Source organism: Peromyscus leucopus, chromosome 8a (genome assembly GCF_004664715.2).
Source record: "Peromyscus leucopus breed LL Stock chromosome 8a, UCI_PerLeu_2.1, whole genome shotgun sequence".
NCBI lineage: Eukaryota > Metazoa > Chordata > Mammalia > Rodentia > Cricetidae > Peromyscus > Peromyscus leucopus.
Window position 1 is genome coordinate 30,568,549 of NC_051085.1, and position 23,594 is coordinate 30,592,142.

General features: G+C 47.3%; 1 protein-coding gene across 1 annotated transcript in view; it reads right to left on the bottom strand.

Moving 5' to 3' along the window:
- Ust (uronyl 2-sulfotransferase) overlaps window positions 1–23,594 on the bottom strand; it is a 284,504-nt gene that overhangs the window by 76,968 nt on the left and 183,942 nt on the right. Inside the window, exon 5 of the mRNA XM_028861084.2 lies at window positions 17,066–17,219. Coding sequence (XP_028716917.1) covers window positions 17,066–17,219 — 154 coding nt within the window. The remainder of the gene's footprint in view (window positions 1–17,065; window positions 17,220–23,594) is intronic.

The following is a 23,594-nucleotide window of genomic DNA, read 5'->3' on the forward strand; positions in this document are numbered from 1 at the left end:
TGCTGGTAGATAGAAGCCATAGATAAATGCTTCTCTCTTTCCTTCTTTAGGTCCAACAGATTTCAGGGCCAACTCTGATCTGCCCAAAGAATCCCTATGAGCTTATCTACATCTGCCCATGGTAGCTACCAGTTAAAAGATCCAATATGTACCGTGCCCTAGGGAGTTGGCTAGGTTTCCAGTACAAGGCATTATTTCCTTGTTGAGCAGTTCTTATGTCCAGTTAGAGAGCCATTGGTTACTGCTGAGGCATGTGTGCCACTATTAGACCCTTAGGGTTATCATGTCATACTGGTTGTTGTGGTTTGTGTATATCATAACAATTAATAAAAAAATAGGCTATAAATTTGGCAAACAGTAAGGAGGGGCATATGAAGGTTTGGAAGGAGGTAAGGCAGGGGAAAATTTAGTTATAATTTCAAAATATTTTTTTAATTGAAAAAAAGAATGCAATATACACCTGGGAATAATGCCCAAACTCTAATACCATCACACCCAGCTCAGACCTCTGGCTTTGATTCTAATATGATTTTAGGCTAAGATAGTGACCAGCCTGGTTTAAACATGGTGAGTGGTAATTTGAAAGAAAATGGCCCTCAAAGGGAGTGGCACTATTAGTAGGTGTGGGCTTGTTGGAGGAAGTGTGTCACTGGGGGGTGGGCTTTGAGGTCTTGAGGGTGGGCTTGAGAGTGGGCGAGTCGACTTCCTGTTGCCTCTGAGTTTTAAGATGTAGGACTCTCAGCTCTAGCACCACATCTGCCTGCATGCTGACATGCTCCCCACCCTGATGACAATGGACTGGACCTCTGAAACTGCAATCCAGCCACCTCAGTTAAATGCTTTGATTTATAAGAGTTGCCACGGTCATGGTGCCTCTTCACAGAGAAGAAAAAAACAAAACAAAACAAAAACTAAGACACAGAGTGCCCTCTCCAAGACATGGGCTGAACTCTGTTGCTGCAGCAGCACTCGGAATAGGAACATCATGAAAGGAGTAGATTGGGCTGGAGAGATGGCTCAAAGGTTAAGAGCACTGACTGCTCTTCCAGGGGTCCTGAGTTCAATTCCCAGCACCCACATGGTGGCTCACAACCATCTATAATGAGATCTGGTACCCTCTTCTGGCATGTAGGCATGCATGCAGGCACAACACTGTATACATAATAAATAAATAAATCTTTAAAAAAAAAACTTCTTTATTAAAAAATAAAAGGAAGCTGGGCGGTGGTGGAGCACGCCTTTAATCCCAGCACTCGGGAGGCAGAGACAGGCTGATCTCTGTGAGTTCGAGGCCAGCCTGGGCTACCAAGTGAGTTCCAGGAAAGGCACAAAGCTACACAGAGAAACCCTGTCTCAAAAAACCAAAAAAAAAAAAAAAAAAAAAAAAAATCCAAAAAAAGACCCCCCCCCAAAAAAAAGGAGTAGATCATAGGGGGTCATAGGGGTAGGACCTTCATGACAGATCAGTGCATTTCCTACAAAAATGTGTTAGCTATCCAAGGGGTTTGGCCACCTTCCTGCTTCTTTGCTGACTATTTATCTTCCACTCCATCACAAGTCCAAGATCCTCAGCAGGAACTGAATAGATGCTGGCACTATGCTCTGAAGACATCTGGCCACTAGCCTCTGCCCTTTAGCCCCGTCTCAGTAATAGAAAATGGACTGAGGAGAGCCATTTGCATATGAGGTGGAGGAGGGAAAGAGAAAGCTGGTAGGATGGCCCCAGAGTTTCTTGTCTGGGTGTCTGAATAGGTGGAGGTACCCCCTCACTGATAATAACATAGCAGGAAAATGCATGCTGCAGGAAGACTTGGAATGTAGGTCCATTTTGCCACAGCTACTCTCTGGACAGTGCCTGGCATGTTAGACTTGCTGAAAACCCACTAAAATTGTACACAGAAGAGGAGCAGAGAGGAAGACACTGGCGGTGCCTCCTCCCTCCCCCACACACTTTTATCTGTTGCCACTGTGTAACAGGAGCCATGATGAGGGCTGAGAATGGAGAAAAGGGACGTATTCTATTACAAATTGGACTTCAGCTAAAAATGGAAGGCTTCTACAAACATGAACTAATCTTAAGGATTTAGGAAGCAGTATCAGAGGAAGCAAAATAGACATAATCCACACTGAATAGCAATTACTTCGAGAAAGAAGATCAGAAGCAATAAAGTCAGCAGAGGCTAATCTGATTGCCTAGGCTCTGAAGACTGCTCATACTCTCCCAGGGTTTTTATTATTAGTGGGTGTGGATAGAACGCCTCAATTGGATCTGAGATACATAGCCATCAACGTCCCTCCTTCCTCACTCTGCTTGATAAACTCATCGGAAACGCTTCTGTGCATCGAATTCAAGAAGTCGGTTCATCTAAAACACGGAAGGTGTTTCACAGTCAACAAGGCAGTCACCTTACTACAAAGGTCGCACCAGGGTTGCTTACTTCTTTCCTGAAGAAGGAGCACGGTGTAAAACATGAGAGGCTAGATCTGGATGCAGACGACACTCCACTGTTTTACTTCTATGGTTTTTGGGTAGTCTTGCTGTTTTCTTTGTGGTGTGTGCCTGTTGGTTTAGAGGAGAAATGTTCCCTCCCCCATTGGATGAGATATTTGAACACTTGGTCCCTAGCGGGTGGTGTGGTTGTGGGGGAGGGTTAGATGGTGCATCCTTGCTGGAGAAGTGCATTGCAGGGGTGAGATCTGAGAATTCACAGCCTCACTCTACTTCCAGTTTATTCTCTGTTTCATGACCACAGTTGAAGATGTGATCTCTTGGGTTTGTTTTTTTTAAATACAACTATTTTAATGACTTATTTTTATTTTCATGTGCATTAGTGTAGCCGGAGTTTTCTCCAGTCCCGCCTGGGCTGGCAGCCACTCAGACTCAAATAAACACACAGACGTTTATATTATTTAAACTGTTTGGCCTAATGGCTCAGGCTTCCTGTTATCTAGTTCTTACATCTTAAGTTAACCCATTTCTATAAAAATCTATCCCTTGCCTTGTGGCTCATGGCTTACCAATATCTTACATGTTGCTTCTCCTCATTGCGGTGGCAGCATCACCTCACCCAACCTTTCCCTTCCCAGAATTCTCCTCTCTCTTTGTCTTACCTATCCTATACTTCCTGCATGGCTACTGGCCAATCAGCATTTTATTTATCAGCCAACCAGAGCAACACATTCACAACATAGAAAACATCCCACAACACATTAGTGTTTTGCTTGCATACCCTGTGTGAGGGTTGTCAGGTCCCCTGGAACTGGACTTACAGACAGCTGTGAGCTACCATGTGGGTGCTGGGAATTGAACTCAGGACTGCTGGAAGAATAGCCAGTGCTCTTAACTGCTGAGCTGTCTCTCTAGCTCCGATCTCTTAGTTTCTTGTCCTGTCCCCATGTCTACCACTTGCTGCTATTCCCTCCCTATCATGATGGACTCTTACCTGTCTGGAACCATAAACTGCTGTGGGATGGTCTGTATGTCAAATTGCTCTGATTGGTCAGTAAATAAAACACTGATTGGCCAGTGGCCAGGCAGGAAGTAGGTGGGACAAGGAGAGGAGAATTCTGAGAAGTGGAAGGCTGAGGCAGAGAGACACTGCCAGCTGCCGCCATGACCAGCAGCATGTGAAGACACTGGTAAGCCACCAGCCACGTGGCAAGGTATAAATTTATGAAAATGGATTAATTTAAGCTATAAGAACAGTTAGCAAGAAGCCTGCCACGGCCATACAGTTTGTAAGCAATATAAGTCTATGTGTTTACTTGGTTGGGTCTGAGCGGCTGTGGGACGGGCGGGTGACAAAGATTTGTCCTGACTGTGGGCAAGGCAGGAAAACTCTAGCTACAATAAACAGTACACATGCTTCCTTCTCTAAGCTGCCTTGGTCATTGGCATTTTATTACAGAAAAACAAAACAAAACAAAACAAAAAACATCAAATGACACAGGGGGCAATTTCCCACCCACTAAACAACTGGCAGCTCCAACACACCTGCTTTCTAGACGTTATTCTCGTCATGAAATTGACTGGACTTTGCTTAAAATTCTCACATTAATTCCTTGAATATCTGCACGAGTTTAGGGTCAGAGAAATGTCTGTCTTGGAGGCTTAGGGGATTCAGTGGCCAAATGAAGTCCTGCCCCACCTCCGTTCCTTCATTCTTGATCTCTTTCCTAAACGATCAGTGAAAATACCACATGGATAAAACAGAACATCTCTTGAAATTCATACTAAACCATGTTTATCGGTACCATCTCTTCTTTGTACCACTCATTAGTCTGTCATTAAAGGGACTGAAAGCAGTCGGTTAAAGTGTGCTTTGCGGATCTTACCACTTAGTAACCAAGACCACCCAGATAGCCAGTCTTGAGTGCTTATTCTATAGGCTTCCTTATACTCAGGGGCAAGTCAGACATTCAGCGGCATTTCAGGAAATCAAGTATGTACAACATCAGTCTCTCTTCTCCTCCCTTTCTCTGTTTTCTTTGTGGGCAGGGGTAAGGTCTCTTGCTTTATAGCCCACACTAGCCTCAAACCTGAGATCTTTCTGCCTCTGCCTCCCAAATACTGGGATTATAGGTGTGTGAGGGTTGGTTGTCAGATCAACAGAATCTTAAATGATCTAGCACAGTGGTTCTCAACCATCCTAATGCTATGACCATTTAATACCTCGGGTTGTGGTGACCCCTAACCATACAATTATTTTTGTTGCTACTTCACAACTGTAATTTACTGCTGTTATGAATTATAATGTAAAAATATATGCTATACAGAATATCATCTGAAACCTCCGTGAACGGGTCATTTGATCCCCAAAGGGGTCACCACCCACAGGTTGACAACGGCTGACTTGGGAAAAGGGTTTCCAGTCATACCTGTGGAGGATTATCTTGATATGTTAACTGAGGTGGGAAGACCTGTCCACTGAGGGCAGCACCATTCCCTGTTTAGGATCCTGGAACTGTATAAACAGAGAAATGGGACTAAACAACGACATGCATTCCCTGCTCTCTGTTGCTATTGGGGGGCTATGATATGGCCAATGGACATATCAAGCTCCTGCTGCCTCTTTTTCCTCTGCCATGATGGACTGTACCCTTGATGCCTGGCCCAGAATACACCTTTTCTCCCTTAAGTTGCTTTGTCAGAGTACTTTACCAATGCAAGAAGAAAATTAGTTTAACTATGCAAAGATGTGTTGCTGTTTCACCTTGCCTACCAAAGGCACCTGATTGGTCTAATAAAAGCTGAACGGCCAATAGAAAGGAAGGAGGTATAGGCAGGACTTCTGGGCAGGGAGATTCAGCAGGGGGAGAAATTTAGGCTTGGGGGAAGAAAGAAAAAGAGAATCCAGGGAGACTCCGGGGGCCAGCAAGTCAGACACAGAGGAAGCGGGAAAGTAGGACACACAGAATGAAAGAAAGGTTAAAAAGCCCTGAGGCAAAACATAGATGAAGAGAAGCAGGTTAAATTAAGTTAAAAAGAGTTAGTGGGACAAACCTAAGCTAAGGCTGAGCATTCACAATTAATAAGTCTCCGTGTCTTTGTTTGGGAGCTGGTTGGCAGACCAAAGAAAACTCCAACTACAGAGGTGTGTGCCACATGCCCAACTACATACCAGTTTCTTGTTAGGTGCCACCTCTTCACCCTTCCCCCATCATCTGGCCACCCGCTCCGCTCCTGCTGACATCTGCAATATGCCCTCAATGTGGTGACCAGTCCACCACTCCCTCTTCCTAGTCTCTATACTTCTTTGAGTCCAAAGTCCTTAGCCCTGTCCTTCAGTCTCTAGCCATTAGAGGGCAAGGCTGCCGTGGCTCACGGATCCTGAGACTTGTTTTGAGAGGCCGAGGGGAGGGAGTCTTTTTCCAATTACACACTATCTAATTCAATTTACATTTATTAGAAGAACTGCCAGCTATTTCATGTTAATATTGACATTTTCATAAGTGCCTGCAATTAGAATTCAAGCTGAGACTCCAATAAATCTCTCAGATGTCTTTACCCTTACTTTTCCTTGTCTTCAGATGACAAAATATTTTGGAGAACTTGTTTGGAGGTCAGGCAGCCTTTGGGGGAATTTACACTGCGTATGTAAAACAGCTGGGCAGAGGGAAAATACTGCGGAGCGAAATTGGGGACAACTCTGGCAGTGTGCCAGCTTTTGCAAAACAAGTGTGGGGTGTAAAATTCAAATTTCATCACGGATTAGTGGAGCCACTGGCTTTTCACTTTTTGAGGTTCTTCGCCCCATTGGTTCTAAGAGCGGTCTCCTGCAGCCTTTCCTGACGGCACTTGAGACCTGGTTCTGTTAGCCGGCGTCGTTTTATTTCACATGCCACTGTGTGAGTGTGCCTACGCTGAAAGAATCTCACACAGCCCCCCGAAGAGACAGCCACGCATTCCAAGTGCCCTGCCAACCTATGGAAGGGGAAGAGGTGAGGACCACATGTTAAAAGTTCTCCATTCATCCAAACGCTCACTCTCGCCTGTTGCAGGAAGAACAGCTTTCTAAAGTGAGATCTTAAATGCAGTGTGCCATACTCGTTGGCTTCCCAGTCATAAACATTCTCTATTTCGATTTCCAGTAAAATGCCTGGCTGAAGATACACATGGGATATTCATAAAGACAACAGATATTGCACTACACCGTCTGACTCTGTGTGTGTGTGTGTGTGTGTGTGTGTGTGTGTGTGTGTGTGTGTAAACGCTCATGCACACATGAACAAATGGACCTCAGAGGTCAATGCCAGGTGTTGTCCTCAATTACCTTCCACCTCATTTTTTTCCTTTCTTTTCTTTTTTTTTTTTTTTTTGAGAGAGGGTCTCTCACTAAATGTAAAGCTCACAAATTCAGTGCATATGGCTGGTTAACAAGTCAGTAGGTATGGCTGGTTAACAAGTCAGTGGGTATGGCTGGTTAACAAGTCAGTGGGAATGGCTGGTTAACAAGTCAGTGTGTATGACTGGTTAACAAGTCAGTGGGAATGGCTGGTTAACAAGTCAGTGTGTATGGCTGGTTAACTAGTCCCAAGGAGCCTTCGGTCTCTTTATCTTCTCAGCACTGGGACTATAAATATGTCCAAATTTAAAAGAAAAAAAATTGTGTGTGTGTGTGTGTGTGTGTGTGTGTGTGTGTGCTTGCTGACACATGTACCTGCATTCTGACACATGCTTCTGGGTGCTTTTAAAGGCTATAGGTTCTTTTGTCACTTTTGTGTGTGTGTGTGTGTGTGTGTGTGTGTGTGTGTGTGTGTGTGTGTGTGATCTGTGGATCAAACTCTGGTCCTTAGCCTGAACATAGGCACCGGCCCCCTCTGCTCCATCTCCTGGGCCAGATACCCAGCTTTTTTTATGTGGCTTCTGGGAGACCGAACTCAGGTCCTCACGCTTCTGCGGCAAGCACTTTACCAACTGAGCCGTCTCTCCAGTCCCTGGACTTCTTTAAGACCTTTATTTGTATGTGTCAATTAAAAGTCTAGAAAAGGGAAAAATTTAGGGGGGGGGCAAATATAGCTTTTTCTAAATGAGCAGAGGCACACTTCTCCAGTGAACACAGCCCTTGAAAATTCACCAGGGGAGAGTGGACATGTGGCTAATTTCACCAGTTCTCAGCCACAGCTACACATCACCCTCACTTCTGGGCCTTTAAGTAACGGAACAAAACAAAACAAACCCCTCAAGTCCAGGCTGCATCGTAGACTAGCCACATTCCTGTACTATGTTTCAGGCATTGGTGGTTTGGACTTGACTCTACCCCCACCCCCACCTCCCCACCCCCCCCACCCCCCCACCCCCGCCGTGACTCCCAGGAGCAGCCAAGGCTGAAGCAAGGCTTTAGTAAATACCAGCCACCTGGCCCTGCCAGGGTAGGGTGCCAGCCCACAGCTGCAGGGATTGCTGACTCACAGTGAGGGAGGGACAGATGAGCTCAGCGGACAGATGGCCAGCGGGATGCACCTGGCTGTGCTCTGGTGGCCGCTGTGGTTGTTTGATGGTCCTGATGGGACCTTGCTCGGAGAAAGCAGGTCAGGCGAAGCCGCCCTCAGGGAACAACATCTGGAGAAATGCTGCCTCTCCTCCAGCTCCTCCCCACCACGGGCTCCAGCCCAAGGGGTGGTTCTCCACAGAGTAAGCCTGTCTGCTCTGGGGAGTGTGCACGTTTTCTAGAGTGTTCCATCGCCAGCAGGAGTTCCCTCCTCTGCTCTTTATTCCTGCTCTCTCTGCACCCCATCCCTCCAGCCTCGGAGGCTTCTCCTCCTTTGGGAAGCCGCCCCTGTGCCTGCAGCGGACATTCCTGGATGTCACTCTTTTCCTGATTAAACAAGTGCCAGCCGGTGACAACTCATGTCACTGTATGAACCTGTCCCCTGCCTCCCAACCCCTCCCCCTCTCTCTGTCAAGTCCTCTCTCTGCCCTTCTTGGGCTACGCTAGGTTTGCACTATCTACTGCTAACCAGCAGGAGCAGCGGCCAGGACTTCTAACTGCTTCCTTCCCCATTGCCTCCCTGGCCCACTTGGAGCTGCTCCTTGTAGGAGGATGACAAGCTGGAGACAGCGGTTCCTTGGCCGATCTCACCCTTGGATCGCTGTAGTAGTAGCTAAGGGTGAGCTGGTACTTCTACATCCAATGGGAGCTCCTCCTCTCTACGTGGCAGCCTCAGTGACGTTTGGTGGTCGGAACTGGAACTGGATCTGTTCCTACACAGCTTCTCCTGGCCCAGCACTTGGCCTGCTGGTGTCGTGATGGATATCCTTACACAGCCTGACTGTAAGGATTCGGCCCTTAATTGCGTCATCAACCTTCGACAGCGTCCCAGCCTGAAAAGCGGGTGGGCCCTCTGTGCGCCCCTCTCTTTCCTTTCCGCTCCTGTCTATCTCTCTCCCCTCTCTTCTTCTCTTTCCTCTCTCTCCCTCCCTCCCTCTCTCTCCCTCCCTCTCTCTCCCTCCCTCCCTCCCTCTCTCTCTCTCTCTCTCTCTCTCTCTCTCTCTCTCTCTCTCTCTCCCTCCCCCCAATAAAGCTCTAAAAAGGTAACTCTGGCTTGTGATTCTTCCAACCAGCCCTCTCCTCCACCAGCATGGCCAGCCACAAGGAGCAGCGCCACAGCATAAACCAACACTGACTCTATGTAGTACTTCCTGATCCTCACTGGCAGATGGGTTCCTGTAGTTCTCATAACTACACATATCTTTCTGCTGACTTCCACGTTTTCCCTCTCCCTGGCAACCTGAGTGATTAACACAGCTGTGTACATTGGCCCTTTTCGGTGGCTCGTTTTTTTCCCACTTGCTTCTCCACTCTTCCTCAATGGTGTATAGGTATGGAAGAAGGGACAGAGGGCCGATGCTTGTCTCTGCACGGGGGAATGAATGCATTGACATGAGGGGCCACACACCATAACCTGATGTCCTAGTTGTTGTTGAGTTTTCTTGTTGTGGCTACTTATCATTTATTGTCAATTTGTTATCTGAGAAGGGGGAACCATAATAAAGAAAATGCCTCCACAAGACTGGTCTGTAGGCAAGCCTATGGGGCATTTTTTTAGATTGACGATAGATATGAGATGGTGCCCCCCCCCCCCCAGCAGGTAGGTGGTTCTGGGGTTTCTAAGAAAGTAAACTGAGCAAGCCATGGGAACAAGCCAGTAAGCAACACTCCTCCATGGCCTCTGCATCAGCTCCTGCCTCCAGGTTCCTGTCCGGACTTCCCTTAATGATGGGTTACAAGCTATAAGATGAAATAAACTTTTTCCCCCAAGTTACTTTTTGGTAATAGTGTTTTATCACAGCACTAAAACCCCTATCTAAGATAGAAATTAGTACCAGGAGTGGGGTAGATGACAGACTTGACCATATGTTTTGGGGAGGATTGTGGTGGTATTTAAACTTTGGGCTGGAAAAACCATCGAGTACTCAGAGATAAGCGGGTTATTCTATGGGAGTTTGGAAGACAAGCACATTGAGAGCAATACAGAAGACGGAGGCCTGTGTACAGCTGACGCTCTCTGAGGGCAGCTCAGGAGGTGGTTGGTGCCATTCTAATCTCCAGCTCACAAGGCTTCAAGCGCTCTGTTTCTCCTTTGTTCCAAAACTCCTTAGTAGTTCTCTGCTCTCCCTCTCCCTCCCTCCCCCCCTCCCCCTCTCTCTCCACCCTTGTTTGCCAGATGACCCAAAGTATTGTACATCTCACACAGTGGCTTTTTCTTATAAAATATCTGCAGCGGAACGTGAAAGACTATCTCTCAGCCAGGGGCTCCTAGGCCCCAGGAACTTGTCTTCCCCTCTCCAGTCCCTTCAGTCCTCAGAGAGGCAGGGCATACTGATCATATGACTTAATAACCCAGTGCTGACACGAGCTCCAAGCAAATAAACATGGGACACATGGCTGCCAGCCGACTGGGATCACGATGTATCTCCAGCTGTTGGGAATACAACTACCCCTATGGATGGGGTCCAGTGAGGCCATATGAGACCTTAGCAGGGGCAGCAGACCTGATAGTTCAAGGCTCAGCCCTGCATGTTAGGTGCCCCATAAAAGCAGCAGCCTTTGCAGGATTTGCAGGATCCCTGAGCAGGGAAGCTCCAGCCAGGGGGGGGGGGAGTAAGGGAGTGGGGAGTGGATGGGGGGTCCCTTTCACTAGAATACTAGCAGTTGTCTCTTGAAATGTGACTACTGAGCAAAGGGACCATTTTTAGGCCGCAAAGATCCATTAACAGAGCCAAGGGTACAGACATATCAATACTGATATGTGTTCTTGAAGGATTTTAGGTTCCCATAGAGGTTTTCAGGTTCTGCATAGATGGCTTAACTGGTTCTCCCAATGACTCAAGAGAAAGGCTAAGAAGATAATCAACAGTCCCATTGTACAGATCAGACAAGTGAGGCCCACAGAGGCCAAGCTCTGGCCGAGTCACCAGCTAGCACAGTTGAAAAGCAGGCAGCAATACACCAAGCCCCGGGCCCTTCACTGGCCTGCAACCAGAGGCCAAGTCTGTAGTAGCTAGAGAGCAAAGGCTTCCTTTCCATCCTCCAGAAAGATTCTGGAGACAGTTATCTGCTGAAACACTAAAAAATCAAATGCTTTACTGGTTTTTCTTCTTAAAGAAAAATGATGTCTCAGAATGGAGGGAGAGCTCGAGGATTCATTCTTAGAATGACGGAGACATCCGAGCCAGTGAAGACGGAGTGGAAAGTTCCACCCGCCAGCATTTCACACCTATAGCTCCCAGGCTAATGATGTCCAGAGTCCAAATGCTCAGGCAAATTAAAATGCATAACTTTCTGCAGCAGGGGACATTTAAGGGACAGGAAGGAGACTGGTGAGAGAGTAAGAGGAGGGACAGCGGACAGCATTGGGGAGGAAGTTTTTGAGCGAGATACAATGACACACAGGCACACACACACACACACACACACACACACACACACACACACACAGGTCAAAAGGAAACCCATTGTTTTCTAGGCTAACTCAAACTATTAGTAAGAAAAAAAAAAAAAAAAAAAAAGCTGATTCTGACCCACTGTCAGGCTTCTCCAGAATCTAAGAAGGCCAGCATGACTCACTGGATTCCTTATGAATTAAGAAGCTGTCAATTACATAGCCTTTCTTTGAAACAGGCATTATTTCCATGGTTTCCAGCCAAGTTGAATGACTCGTATCACAGAGGCAGCTTACTCGATGGGAACATGCTCCCCATGCCTTCCTGCCCTTCAAGTAGCGGGGTGGCCCATTGGGGCCACAGCTATAACTGAGGATGAAGCTCGACATGATAAATATTCCACCTTCGAAGTGTGCACAGCTGTTGGGAAACGGCGAGCAGAGTTATGGATGCACAGCTGGCTGAGTGAAAATGGACAGCACAGGAAACTCAGAGTCTAGAAAGGGCGAGGCTTGGCAGGAAAAGCCCTTGTCTTAGCGTTACTCTTGCTGTGATGAAACGCCACAACCATAGGCAACTTGTGGAAGAAAGGGTTCATTTCATGCACAGTTCCATGTATCAGTTCATCATCAAACACAGTGAGGGCAGGAACTCAAGCAGGGCAGAAACCTGATGTCCAGGCTAGGGAGGGGTGCTGCTTACTGGCTTGCTCCCTGTGGTTTGCTCAGCCTGCTTTCTTATAGAACCGAGGACCGCCAGCCGAGGGATGGTACCACCCACCATAGGCTGGGCCCATCCCCATTAATAACTAAGAAAATGCTCTACAGGCTTGCCTTCAGCCTGACCTATAGAGGCATCTTCTCAATTGGGGTTCCTGCCTCTCAGATGACTCCAGTCTGTGTCAAGTTGACATAAATTAGCCAGCATATCCCTGTCTCTTGCTTTCCTCTCAAAAACTCCCAGTTGCTTCGAGTTCATGCTCTCATTACAAAGGATCTGGGTTCCTGGTATCTCTTGCCAGCCTCACTCTGTGGGGTTGAGAAGACAAAGATGGTTGAGCCTGTGGCCACTGCCTTTCCTCGGGTCAATCATCTGTGTGTCATCAATTCGTCGAAACATTATTTGCTGGTAAATGTCAATAAAATGTTTTGGAACGAAACAGCAAGTTTGACAAAAACTAGATGTTTCTTGAAATTATAAAGAACCAGAAAATGCTTGATTACTTGAAAACAAATACCTACCCCTATTTTGAGATAAGGTCTGATGCATTCCAGGCTGGCTTCAAAGTCTATACAGCTGAGGATGACCTTAAACTTCCCACTTCCACCTCCCAACTGCTGGCACCAGTTTATGAAATGCTGGGGATCGAACCTGGGGCTTCATGGCTATTAGGTAAGCACTCTACCAACAGAGCTACAGCCCCCACCTCAAACAAATGGTTTTAGTGGTTGTCTCTGTGAAGACAAAGACGTGTAGGTGACATTAGAGCAGGTAACGATACAGGAGACAATTCTGCCCAGAAAATGCAGTGCTGCGCTGGGTCCTCTTTCCCTCTACATTCAGAAGATAAAACATAAGGTCTGAGGGGTGTTTGTCACACTGCAGGATTGGGAGGTTTGTACTCCTTCCAGTTCCCGACCCACGCTGCCAGTCCCACACCTGTGTAAAGAGGAAGTGACCTCATCACCTCCACAAGGCACACAGAGTCCAGTATCCCCTTCCATCTTTTTCCAAACCACCCACTGCAGCAAGGTACCGCCCCCTCTCCGGCCTCTTCAGCCAGAAGCCGGCTCAGCTGAACACTAAGAAGTGCCACCAGACTTTGGACCAAGAGCACACTGAGATTTTTGGCAGCTGGATAAAGCGAGAGGAGTCAGGGCACTGAGATCTGGAAGAGAGCCCCGATTCAGGCCATCACTGAGTCTGTGGGCATGTGGCATGCAGGGAGTGGCCTGGTGCACAGTCCCCAAGGGGGTGACCTGCTCAGTTCAGCTGAGGTGGCATCCTCTCAGTTTTGCTGAGAAAACACTGTCTCCCCACAGAGACACAAACAATCCCCTTTTTTGATTCACACAACTGACCATCCAGGCTTGCCAAATTGAAGATGGGTCTGACTGGGACAGTTTTCTGTCATGAGACTATAGAGATGAAAAAAAAAAAAAAAAAAAAAAAAAGACGTTTCAGCTATTAAAAAAGAAAAAAAGCAATAGACCATCTTCCAAATAAACAAACTATTCTCTGAAGAAGAAAACAGCCTTGAACAGGGTCAGACCAGGGCAGATGGGATCACTCGGGCTCTCCTCCCAAACCTCCACGCCCACCCCCAGTTTTCCCTCTGCCACAGTGGGGAGCCTGGCCAAGAAGCAATCTGGTGAGCTCAGCTGAAACAGCCATGTCCAGAGCACAGTGTTCATTTCTGGGAAAGAGGGCACCGTCAAGTCCCTGAGGGTAGAATTCCACCAGGGAATGTCCCTAGAACCTCTCAAGTTGGAATCCACCCAGGCACTTACCTGTGCAGCTTTCAACATCGGGAACTTCTAAGAACATAATCTAGGCCAGGCAGCAGTGGCGCACGCCTTTAATCCCAGAACTTGGGAGGCAGAGCCAGGCGGATCTCTGTGAGTTCGAGGCCAGCCTAGTCTACAGAGCGAGATCCAGGACAAGCACCAAAACTACACAGAGAAATCCTGTCTCAAAAAAACAAAACAAACAAATAAACAAAAAACCCCATAGTCTAGGGCTGGGGAGGTAGCTTGGGGATAGAGCACTTGCCTAGCACATGGGAAGCCCTGGATTTGATTCTCAACACTGAAAATGACAAAAAGCAAAAGAAAACCCACTGAACCATGTCTCACTCCCAGTCTGCAATTTCTCCTTCTAAAGATGATAGCTTATTACTCATGCAGGCCTTGGAGGACTGTGACATGTGGACTGCTGCAGTTCTCAACCTGTGGGTCATGACCCCTTCAGGGCTCAAAAGACCCTTTCACAGGAGTCACATGTCAGATACCCTGCGTGTCAGATATTTACATTACAATTCATAACTGTAGCAAAATTACAGTTAGGAAGTAGCCATGAAATAATTTTATGGTGGGGGAGGTCACCACAACACGAGGAACTGTATTAAAGGGTCGCAGCATCCTGAAGGTTGAGAGAACCACTGATCGACAGAACGGCACTAAAGTTTGACAGAGTAGAAGAATCCAGATGATTCCCCTCAACTCCCACATGCTATGTGAAAGACAAACTTGGAAGAGTCGTGGCCTCCCATGGAGATCTCTAAACAACCCAGGCTGACGCTAGGATAGAGGGTAGCTCCCCAAAAACTTGACAGTGGGGCCTTGTTGTGGAGGACAACATCCACACAGTTCACTGAATACAGAGAGATCGAGCTGGTGCCCACATGGAGCCTTCACCCCTATATTCTAGTCTCTTTGGTGTGCAAAGGTACCCTCCAAGCTACTGCAAGAGAAACCTGGACACCAACCCAGCCACAAAACCTTTGATTTAGGCTGGGCGGTGGTGGCGGCGGCAGCGGCGGCGGCAGTGGTGGCACACGCCTTTAATCCCAGCACTCAGGAGGCAGAGCCAGGAGAATCTCTGTGAGTTTGAGGCCAGCCTGGTCTACAGAGCGAGATCCAGGACAGGCACCAAAACTACATGGAGAAACCCTGTCTGGAAAAAACAAAAACAAACAAACAAACCAAAAAAAAAAAAAAAAAAAACCCAACAGCAACCTTTGATCTACAGTCTGTCCTTCCTGTACAATGTGCTGGGACAATGGTAGCACAGAACTTGTTTGAGTGGTAAACCAATATCTGTGGTTAACTTGAGGTCCACTTCACAAAAGGGAGCCCATGGCCTACACTGCCTGAATGACCAGGAACTGGGGAGACCAAGGGTAGAACCAAACACAACTGGAAAAAAAAATCAATGAAATAATTCCTAATAGATCAGTGCCTGTTCAGTCCTCATCAGAGAGGCTTCTCCCTGCAGCAGCTGGGAGCAGGTGCAGAGACCCAGAGCCAGACACTATGTGGAGAGACAATCTAAATTGGAGGTCTCCATTGGATCTCTCCCCTCAGAGCTTGGGGAACTCCATAGAAGAGGAGGTGGAAAGATTGCAGAAGTCAGAGGGGATGGAGAACACCAGGAGAACATGGCCCACTGAATCACCAAAGTAGGGCTCATGTGGCCTCACAGAAACTGAAGCAGCATTCATGGAGCCTGCATGAGTCTGTGCAAGGCCCTCTGCATGTACGTTATGGCTGTTAACTTGGTGTTTTGTCGGGACTCCTAATTGTGGGAACCAATCTCTGACTCTTTTGCCTGCTCTTGGGACTCTTTTCTTCCTATTGGGTTGCCTTGTCCAGCCTTCATATGAGGACTTTTGCTTCATCTTATTGTATCTGTTTTGTCGTGTTTGGTTGTTGTCTTTTGGAGGTCTGCTCCTTTCTGAGGAGAAACAGAGGGGGAGTGGATCTGGGGGAGAGGGGAGGTTGAGATTGAGGGGAGGGAGCTGGGAGGAGTGGAGGGAGGGAAAACTATGGTTGAGATGTATTGGATGAGAGAAGAATCTATTTTCATTAAAAAAACAGAGACAGTTCATTTCCATATCTTTTCCTTCTCAGCATTTTCTTAGTATTAAGACTAAGTCAGATCTTTGAAATATATTTTTAATTAAATAGGATGTACTCTTTTAAAACGAACATAAACCTATTGTAAGAGTCAATACAAACAACAAAGATAATTAGAAAACGTTATTCCTTTGGGAAGTGAGTCTGTATTTTGACTACATACATCATGTCACCAAATAAAATCTATCAGTAGCCGTACTCCTAACTGGTAATTTAAAGACAAAGATAAGGGCACCTGACACCATAAACTAAACTAAACTAAACTAAACTAAACTAAACAACTAAACTAAACTAAAGAATTAAAAAATCACCGGATCTTTAGGGAAATGAAATATTGAAATGCTTAGAAAGATTTTAAGAATCATTACCATGAGGTATCTTGGGGGATTACCAAGTCTAAGCATGAAACCGGAGCTCAGAGCTCCTCAGTAAGCTTCTGTTCCCATGTCAGGAAGAGACGAGAAATGGGCCTTTCATTCTGGTGCGTGGCAGGCTGGAATGAGGCACACAGCTCAGCCTTCCATTTTTGTGAGTAGTTCCTGTGCTCTTTTTAAACAACTGGAGGCCAACATTAGTCTGGAGATTCGGAAAAGCCAAGTTCAGCACTGCAGACAGTCATGGGAGGAAAGCTTGAAGTCAGAGGACTAGCAACTCCAAGGTATACCCTTGTGGGGACAGGACTCCTAGGTCCCTTTGGATTCTCAAGGTCCTCACGTGAAAAAGCCCACTCCCTCAAGAGGTTGCCATGGGAACTGAAGAGAAGGAAGAATGAGAACAAACATTGCAACTCTCTGAGAGAGATCCCTACACACATCTGTTGTTAACGACGACGGGAGTGGCAGGTCAGGGCTCCCAAGGAGTGTCCTAAAACTCAGCGATAAAGACAAAACTGAGCAAAGCCAATCTGGAACCAGCTGTAGTGCGCTGGGCCATCTGGAACAAGTTCTCACCCACAAAGGCTTCCACGGTGTGGGAGCTCCCAACCTGGACTCGCCACTCCAAGGGCAGAAGAGAGCCACCTCGGCCATGCAACAAAACTTACCAGGTAACGCTCCTCCTGCCTCATGCTGGGGGTGCGGATCATGTGATTCTGCTCCCCTCTCCAGTCTCCAAAGCGACGGAAAAAATAGTTTGACAGAAACCTACTGACGGGGTCTCTAATGATGTTGATGTAGACGGGCTGGTCTCCTCCAAACCTAACAAACAGGGCACACAAACAAGGAGTCTGTTACAACTCATCCCTGCTGCAAGAAAATAAGGCCTGCTGGGACAAATTTCCCCTCTAGGTTAACTGAATCCAACCATTGCCCCTTTTCTGAGGTGCCTCCCATCACTTAAACAGGCAACTATAAATCGATAGGCATTTTGTTACCATGCAGGAAACAGAAACTCATGATCCAGATGCCCATCCAGACACTGTAAGACCAGTTTTTTGTTTGTTTGTTTTTTAAGGAAAGCACTCTATATATCATGCCACATGACAGTGTTAAGGTACAAATGTCTTGTTTTCTCAGTAGGTACAGCTTTGTCGAGGACTGGACCTTGTATTCCCAGTGGCTGGTGCAGAACCCACCGGCATACAGGTGGCCCTTGGAGATTGCTTGAATCCATTGCTTGATCCTGAATGCTTTAGTGGTGACACAGCACTTCTATTTTGTAATTCACATTATTTCAGCCACTGAATATTTACTATTCATCATGTTCTTTTTTTTTTTTTGGTTTTTCGAGACAGGGTTTCTCTGTGTAGCTTTGCGCCTTTCCTGGAACTCACTTGGTAGCCCAGGCTGGCCTCGAACTCACAGAGATCCGCCTGGCTCTGCCTCCCGAGTGCTGGGATTAAAGGCGTGCGCCACCACCGCCCGGCTCATCATGTTCTTAATACTTGACACAGCAAACTCAGGGAAGACCTGCCATCTTCCATGGACTGAAAACCAGAGTTATCCCCATTATGTCTGGGGAAACTGAGGCATAGAGAGGATAAATAACTTGTGGCTATGCCAGGAGATGAACAGAAGTTATCTGGATCCAGAATCTTTACTTTTAACCACAGAAAGAAAATTCCAGAGTTAAGAAAAGTAATGATGCAAAGATATAAGAAAGAAGTGCCAATCAAGATAATTCTCCTCAGGTGATGGAATTATTCCCCAGCGTGGAGGCTGAAACAGGAGACGTAGGAGTTTGAGGGCAGCCTAAGCTACATAATGATACTCGATCTGAAAACAACAACTGAAGTATGTATCTACCAGGCATGTCCAACATGTGATGTTGTCATCTACAAAGTCTGTGCTCTAGAACTATGCAACTGAGTTCTAAACAAAGACCTGAGCAGTGTTTCCCAATGAATTAAGTAACTTATTCAGGTTTTTGTGTTGCGTTGCATTCATGGTTATCCCAGGGTGGACTTGGGCCAGGGGCCACAAGGTGGCCATTCTAGATGGCTGCTCTAGCTTTATAATACTTCCACGGGATTCCACATCTGCAGTAAGAGCCTGTCCAAGTGGAAGACCTTCAAGACCAACACCAGGAACCTGAAATTCCCTTCAGGTTCTCACCCTCCCACCCCCAACTTACCCCCACTCTCTACCCTCTACCCCCTACCCCGCCCTCTGAACTGCTCAAGGAAGTGATCCCAGGGAGAGGCTTGTGGCAAGAGCTCAGGCTCTGGGCAGAGGCCACTTTCTAGTGATCTTAGGAGAGAACCTATGGCCCTGTGATGAGGTTCCATTGACTTCTGGAGAGAACCTGCAACCCCCATCTGATGAAAGTGTTTAGCATTTTACCAAGGGACAGAAACTATTCAGATAAAACAGCTGACAGGATCCAGATCCCAGCTCTCTTGCTAGAGGACTATCTGCTCATCATTCAAAATCCAGCTTAAGTCATAATCCTATAAATTCAATAACTGTTCTGTTGTTTTTTAGAGTCAGGATCTCATGTAGCTCAGGCTGATCTCAACCTAAGTCTGCCCTGAAGTTGAGATCTTGTTCGGGCCTCAGGGGCACCAGGTTTTATACACTGTTAGCAATTGACCTCAGTGTTCTCAGTCCCTGAATTCCGGCCTTCGTACTGTGTTGACATGTCTGTCTCTCACAACAGACTGTGAGCCTCCAGTGGCCAGGGCGTATGTCGTCTAGCGGTGTAGAGCACACAGTAGGCACTCAACAGATGGTGACTAAATACATACAGGAATGCCTTCATGTATGCTTCCTGGTTGTTCAGCTTCTGTCAGTATAAGCATTATATTGCTAGAGCAAAGTAGATACAAGTCTCCAATATGTTTTTGTGCATTAAATTTATACATGGTTGGACCCAGCATATTTGTACATTTAAAGATATTCAATAAGAAGACATTAAAGACTGGAGACACGGCTCAGTCTGTAAAGCACTCGCTGTCCAAGAGGAGCTGAATTTGGCCCCCATGTAAAAAGCTGGGCATGGAGCCATGTGCTTGTAATTCCAGCAATGGTGAAATGTGAGGCAGAGAAAGGAGGACCCTGGAACTCACTGGCCAGTTAGCTTAGCCTATTCTTTGAAGCTCCAGGCCAGAGAGACCCTGTCTCAAACAAAAGGCACCTGAGAAATGATGCTAAAGGTTGTCATCATGTGCATGCGGGCGTGCGTATGCACACCCACGTGCACGTGTACAAGAAAGCAAGAAGATTCTAAAGGAACACAAAGGAAGGACTCTCTAGTTGTGAATTTCAGGCCCCAGGATGGAAACATGCTAATTTGGATTTCCCAGTACTGACATATAGGAAGACATGTTGCCTATGTGAGGTTCACCCTGCTAAAATGAACCTTGTCCATTCTGGGATATAAGCAAGATGACATCCGTGCTACTGGACAGATGGCTCACTATAGTCCCAGGAGCTAGCTGTGCCTATCACCATCTAACCTGCATAAACACAAACCCTAGATTTCTCATCCTCTCTTAACAAACTGGGCTCACAATGATGATAAACAGAAACTACAGTAATAATTCCAGGGAACAGGATGAGGAAAAAGGCACAGCGAGTTTACAGACCTCAATGGTATAGCCACCTTTGTGTAAGGAACAACGACCGTTGCCGACCAGCAGAACCTCTCTGTCATGTAGACCAATAGGCAGCGTCTCATTGGACACGAAGACACAGGCAGGAAGATGCCGAGGCTGGCTGTGCACACCAGTAGAAGACGTCAAGGCTGGCTGTGCACACCAGTAGAAGACGTCAAGGCTGGTTGTGCACACCAGTAGAAGATGTTAAGGCTGGTTGTGCACACCAGTTGATGTCGAGGCTGGCTGTGCACACCAGTAGAAGATGTCAAGGCTGGTTCTGCACACCAGTTGATGTCGAGGCTGGCTGTGCACACCAGTAGAAGACATCGAGGCTGGTTGTGCACACCAGTAGAGGACGTTGAGGCTGGCTGTGCATACCACCAGTAGACTTTGCTCTCTAGCTTGCACTGAGGGGAGGGAAGTGGAGTCAGTGCTTGCTGTGGGGAGCTGGTGACAACGGCCTGAAGGAGAGAAAAGGAGGGACCGGGCCGATGACATCAGGGTTCCTGCTCAGAGAGGAGGATGAAATGGTAAGGGGGAAAAAAACAGGAAAAGAAAAAAATCTATGAGGTGACCTGGAGGAAAACTCAGACTATGCTTGTCCTGGATGGGCTACCGTGATGGCTGAACTCATGGCCACAGGGGCCTGCTCCCTACAGTACGAAGCTGAGGGAGACTGCTGCCTGAGGAAGACAAATTCAGATCTAAATCGGGAGAGCTCACAATAAAGCTCTCCCCTTGAATGCCAACGCCCAGCTCTGTGTAAGTAGGTGCGGACAAGTGTTAAACACCCTGCATCCATTTTTTTTTCTTTATTTTGATTTTTCCAAGGTTGAAGCTTCTGGGTCAACATTAAAGGAATCAGAATCCAAAGGGATCCCACTGCTAGTGAGAAGGGGAGCAAAGTCAACAGCTAGAGAAGAGAGGCAGAAGCTGCAGTGGATTGTGGGAGTGTTGTGGTCTGACTGGCTCGGTTGAAAAGGACGCCTTCAAAGGGCGGCTGCTTTCAAGCTCTGTTCCCATAGTAATTCCGACTTCCCTTGAGAAAGTGTCAAACGCCTCTGCGGGCAGCCAGCAGCAGCCTCTCTTTGTTCCTCCCTTCTCTTCCTACCTTTCTTTCACAAGTCGGTGTTGACATTGGGGCTACCCTGTGAGCGGAGGAGGAAACAGAAATTGGGAGTGTCAAGGAGAATCCTGGGTAAAAAGGAGGCCTAAGAAAGGTTAAGGGAGCCGGGCGGGCGGTGGTGGCCCACATCTTTAATCCCAGCACTTAGGAAGCGGAGACAAGCTAGTCTCTGTGAGTGCGAGGCCAGCCTGGTCTACAGAACATCTTGCAGGACAGCCAAGGCTACACAGGGAAACCCTGTCTCAAAAACAAAAAACAAAAAACAAATAAACAAACAAACAAACAAAAAACCCAAAACTGAACCAGGAAAAGTTAAACGAAGAAGGTTTGCCATTTTCAGCACGAGAACCCCTATGGTTTACTTGACGGCTTCAGTGGCCTTAAGTCCTAATGTCGTTTACAAAGTTGCCACAAAAGGAGAACACAGTTGAGGGCGGAGAGAAAGTCTAGATTGGGACAAAATATTATCCTCTGGTCCCCACAGAAGTCCAGAAGACAAATAACAAAGAACAGGGGTGTGTGTGGGGGGGGTGTCAGGAGAGACAAGCTGAACTCCGTGTGTCGTAGACGGTGCAGCATACTCATCAAAGACACACTCCAGAGAGGCTGCTGATGTTGAAGTGTTGAGATTTAAATATATATCCTAAAGTTACTTCAACAACCAGTGAAAGACATAAGGAGCTACAACCCACAATCATAAAGGCCCATCTTCGGCGTCCCCATGAAGAGCAGCACCTTCTGGGCCAGGGTGGTTTGGACTCAGTTCTCCCTTCATCCAGAGGAATAAACAATTGTCTGGCCCACATTTCCAAGGAGTTCAAAATAGGTATCAGAGAACATCCTAGGGAGAACCCTACAAACCCAGGCCAAAGCTGAGCTCTCTGCCGAGCTGGTAGGGCTCTGGCAGGAAGCCGGCTCCACAGTCCCTGCAGTAACACCTGATTGGTGGGATGAACAGAGCTGCAAATGGCCAAAGGATCCCTTCGGACTCAGCAGAAAATGAGTAAAGAGCAAGGGGTTAAGTGATGGGTACATGAAGTCAGCTGACTAGAGAACAGTCCAGAGCGCCCAGGACAGCATTTTACATGGCTGTTCTTGCCTACATGTCAGATAAGAAGGCCATTCTTAATGGAGAAAGATAAAAGGGAGAAAAAAGCAAAACAAAAATTTGCTATACATACAGGGCCTTCAAGACTTCATAACACGCCTGTGAGAAAAAAGAGATGGGATCGGGGGTGGGGGTGGGGGTAGGGGTGGGGATCCAGCCTGATTCTGATAGGCTGTTCAACAGCAAGGATATTGCTACCAGTTAATGAAGCATGAAAGTTTAGAAGTATTAACAAAGGACAGCGCACTAGTCTGGTCTCTTCGTCTGGTTTCTCACTCGAGCAGCATCCACTGGTTGTAGGGGCAGGTTCCTCGAGAGCAGCTCGATACGTTTTATGCTCAGAATTCAAAAACAGAGAGCTCAGGTTTCAAGGTATCTAACAATTCCCAACTTGGCTGTTTTTCTTGCTCCTTGGGTTTTTTGAGAGGGACTTTCTCTGTGTAGTCACAGTTTGCTACTTATACCGAAGAGGTCCGTAAATAAAGATACGCCCTTGGAAACGAAGGTGAGCTGACTCTGAATCCCCTGGTTATGAGCTTAACAGTGGTCCTGCCAAGTATCCAAGCTCTTCTTCCCATCAAGCTCTTTATAGCTAAGGCCTGGTCCTGGGCTGCAGGAAGCGGGGAACAGAGGGATGCACAGCTCCCACAGGAACAACCTCAGCAGGCCATGCACAGCCCGATCTCCTCTCCAGCCAGGTCCCTCCTCTTGTCTATCCTTGGTGCATTTCCTCCAGCTCTTCTCTGGACTGCTTTCCCTCCTGCCGTTCCTCTACTGGGAATGTCCTCGCCTCTCATTGCTCTAAAGCCGACTGGAATCTCATGCTTAAGCAGAACCAGGAGGAGTCTGCCGCTCTCCCGTCTCCCCTAGGGGAAGCCCGATGACTTCTCTCCCTGCACCCATCACATTTGACCCCACACTTCTGTGGTGGAAGAACAATTCAAGGATTCCAAAGAAAGAGGGGGGAACGTTCTGAGTTCACTAGGGAGTCCCAGCTACCCTAGCATAGGGAAGGCGGAGGGAGGATGCTTCACCAATGTGCTCTGAGATGAGAGATGGGGAGAGAGGAGACAGCCTGCCTGTGAGTCTGTCTGCTCCAGCTGGAGGATCACTGTGGACTAGTGAGCCTAGAGCCAGCTTCAGGACTGCCACAGAGATGCATTATAAGTCACTGTGAGTTCCTGTCACATCCCTCTCTCAGAGGGCGTTTCCTCATGGTCCAACCATCTGTACCAGAAGGGAGGGAGAAGGAGCTGCCCCCCCAACTCTAAAAATGAGAAAACAGATAGCCTTCCCCCAAA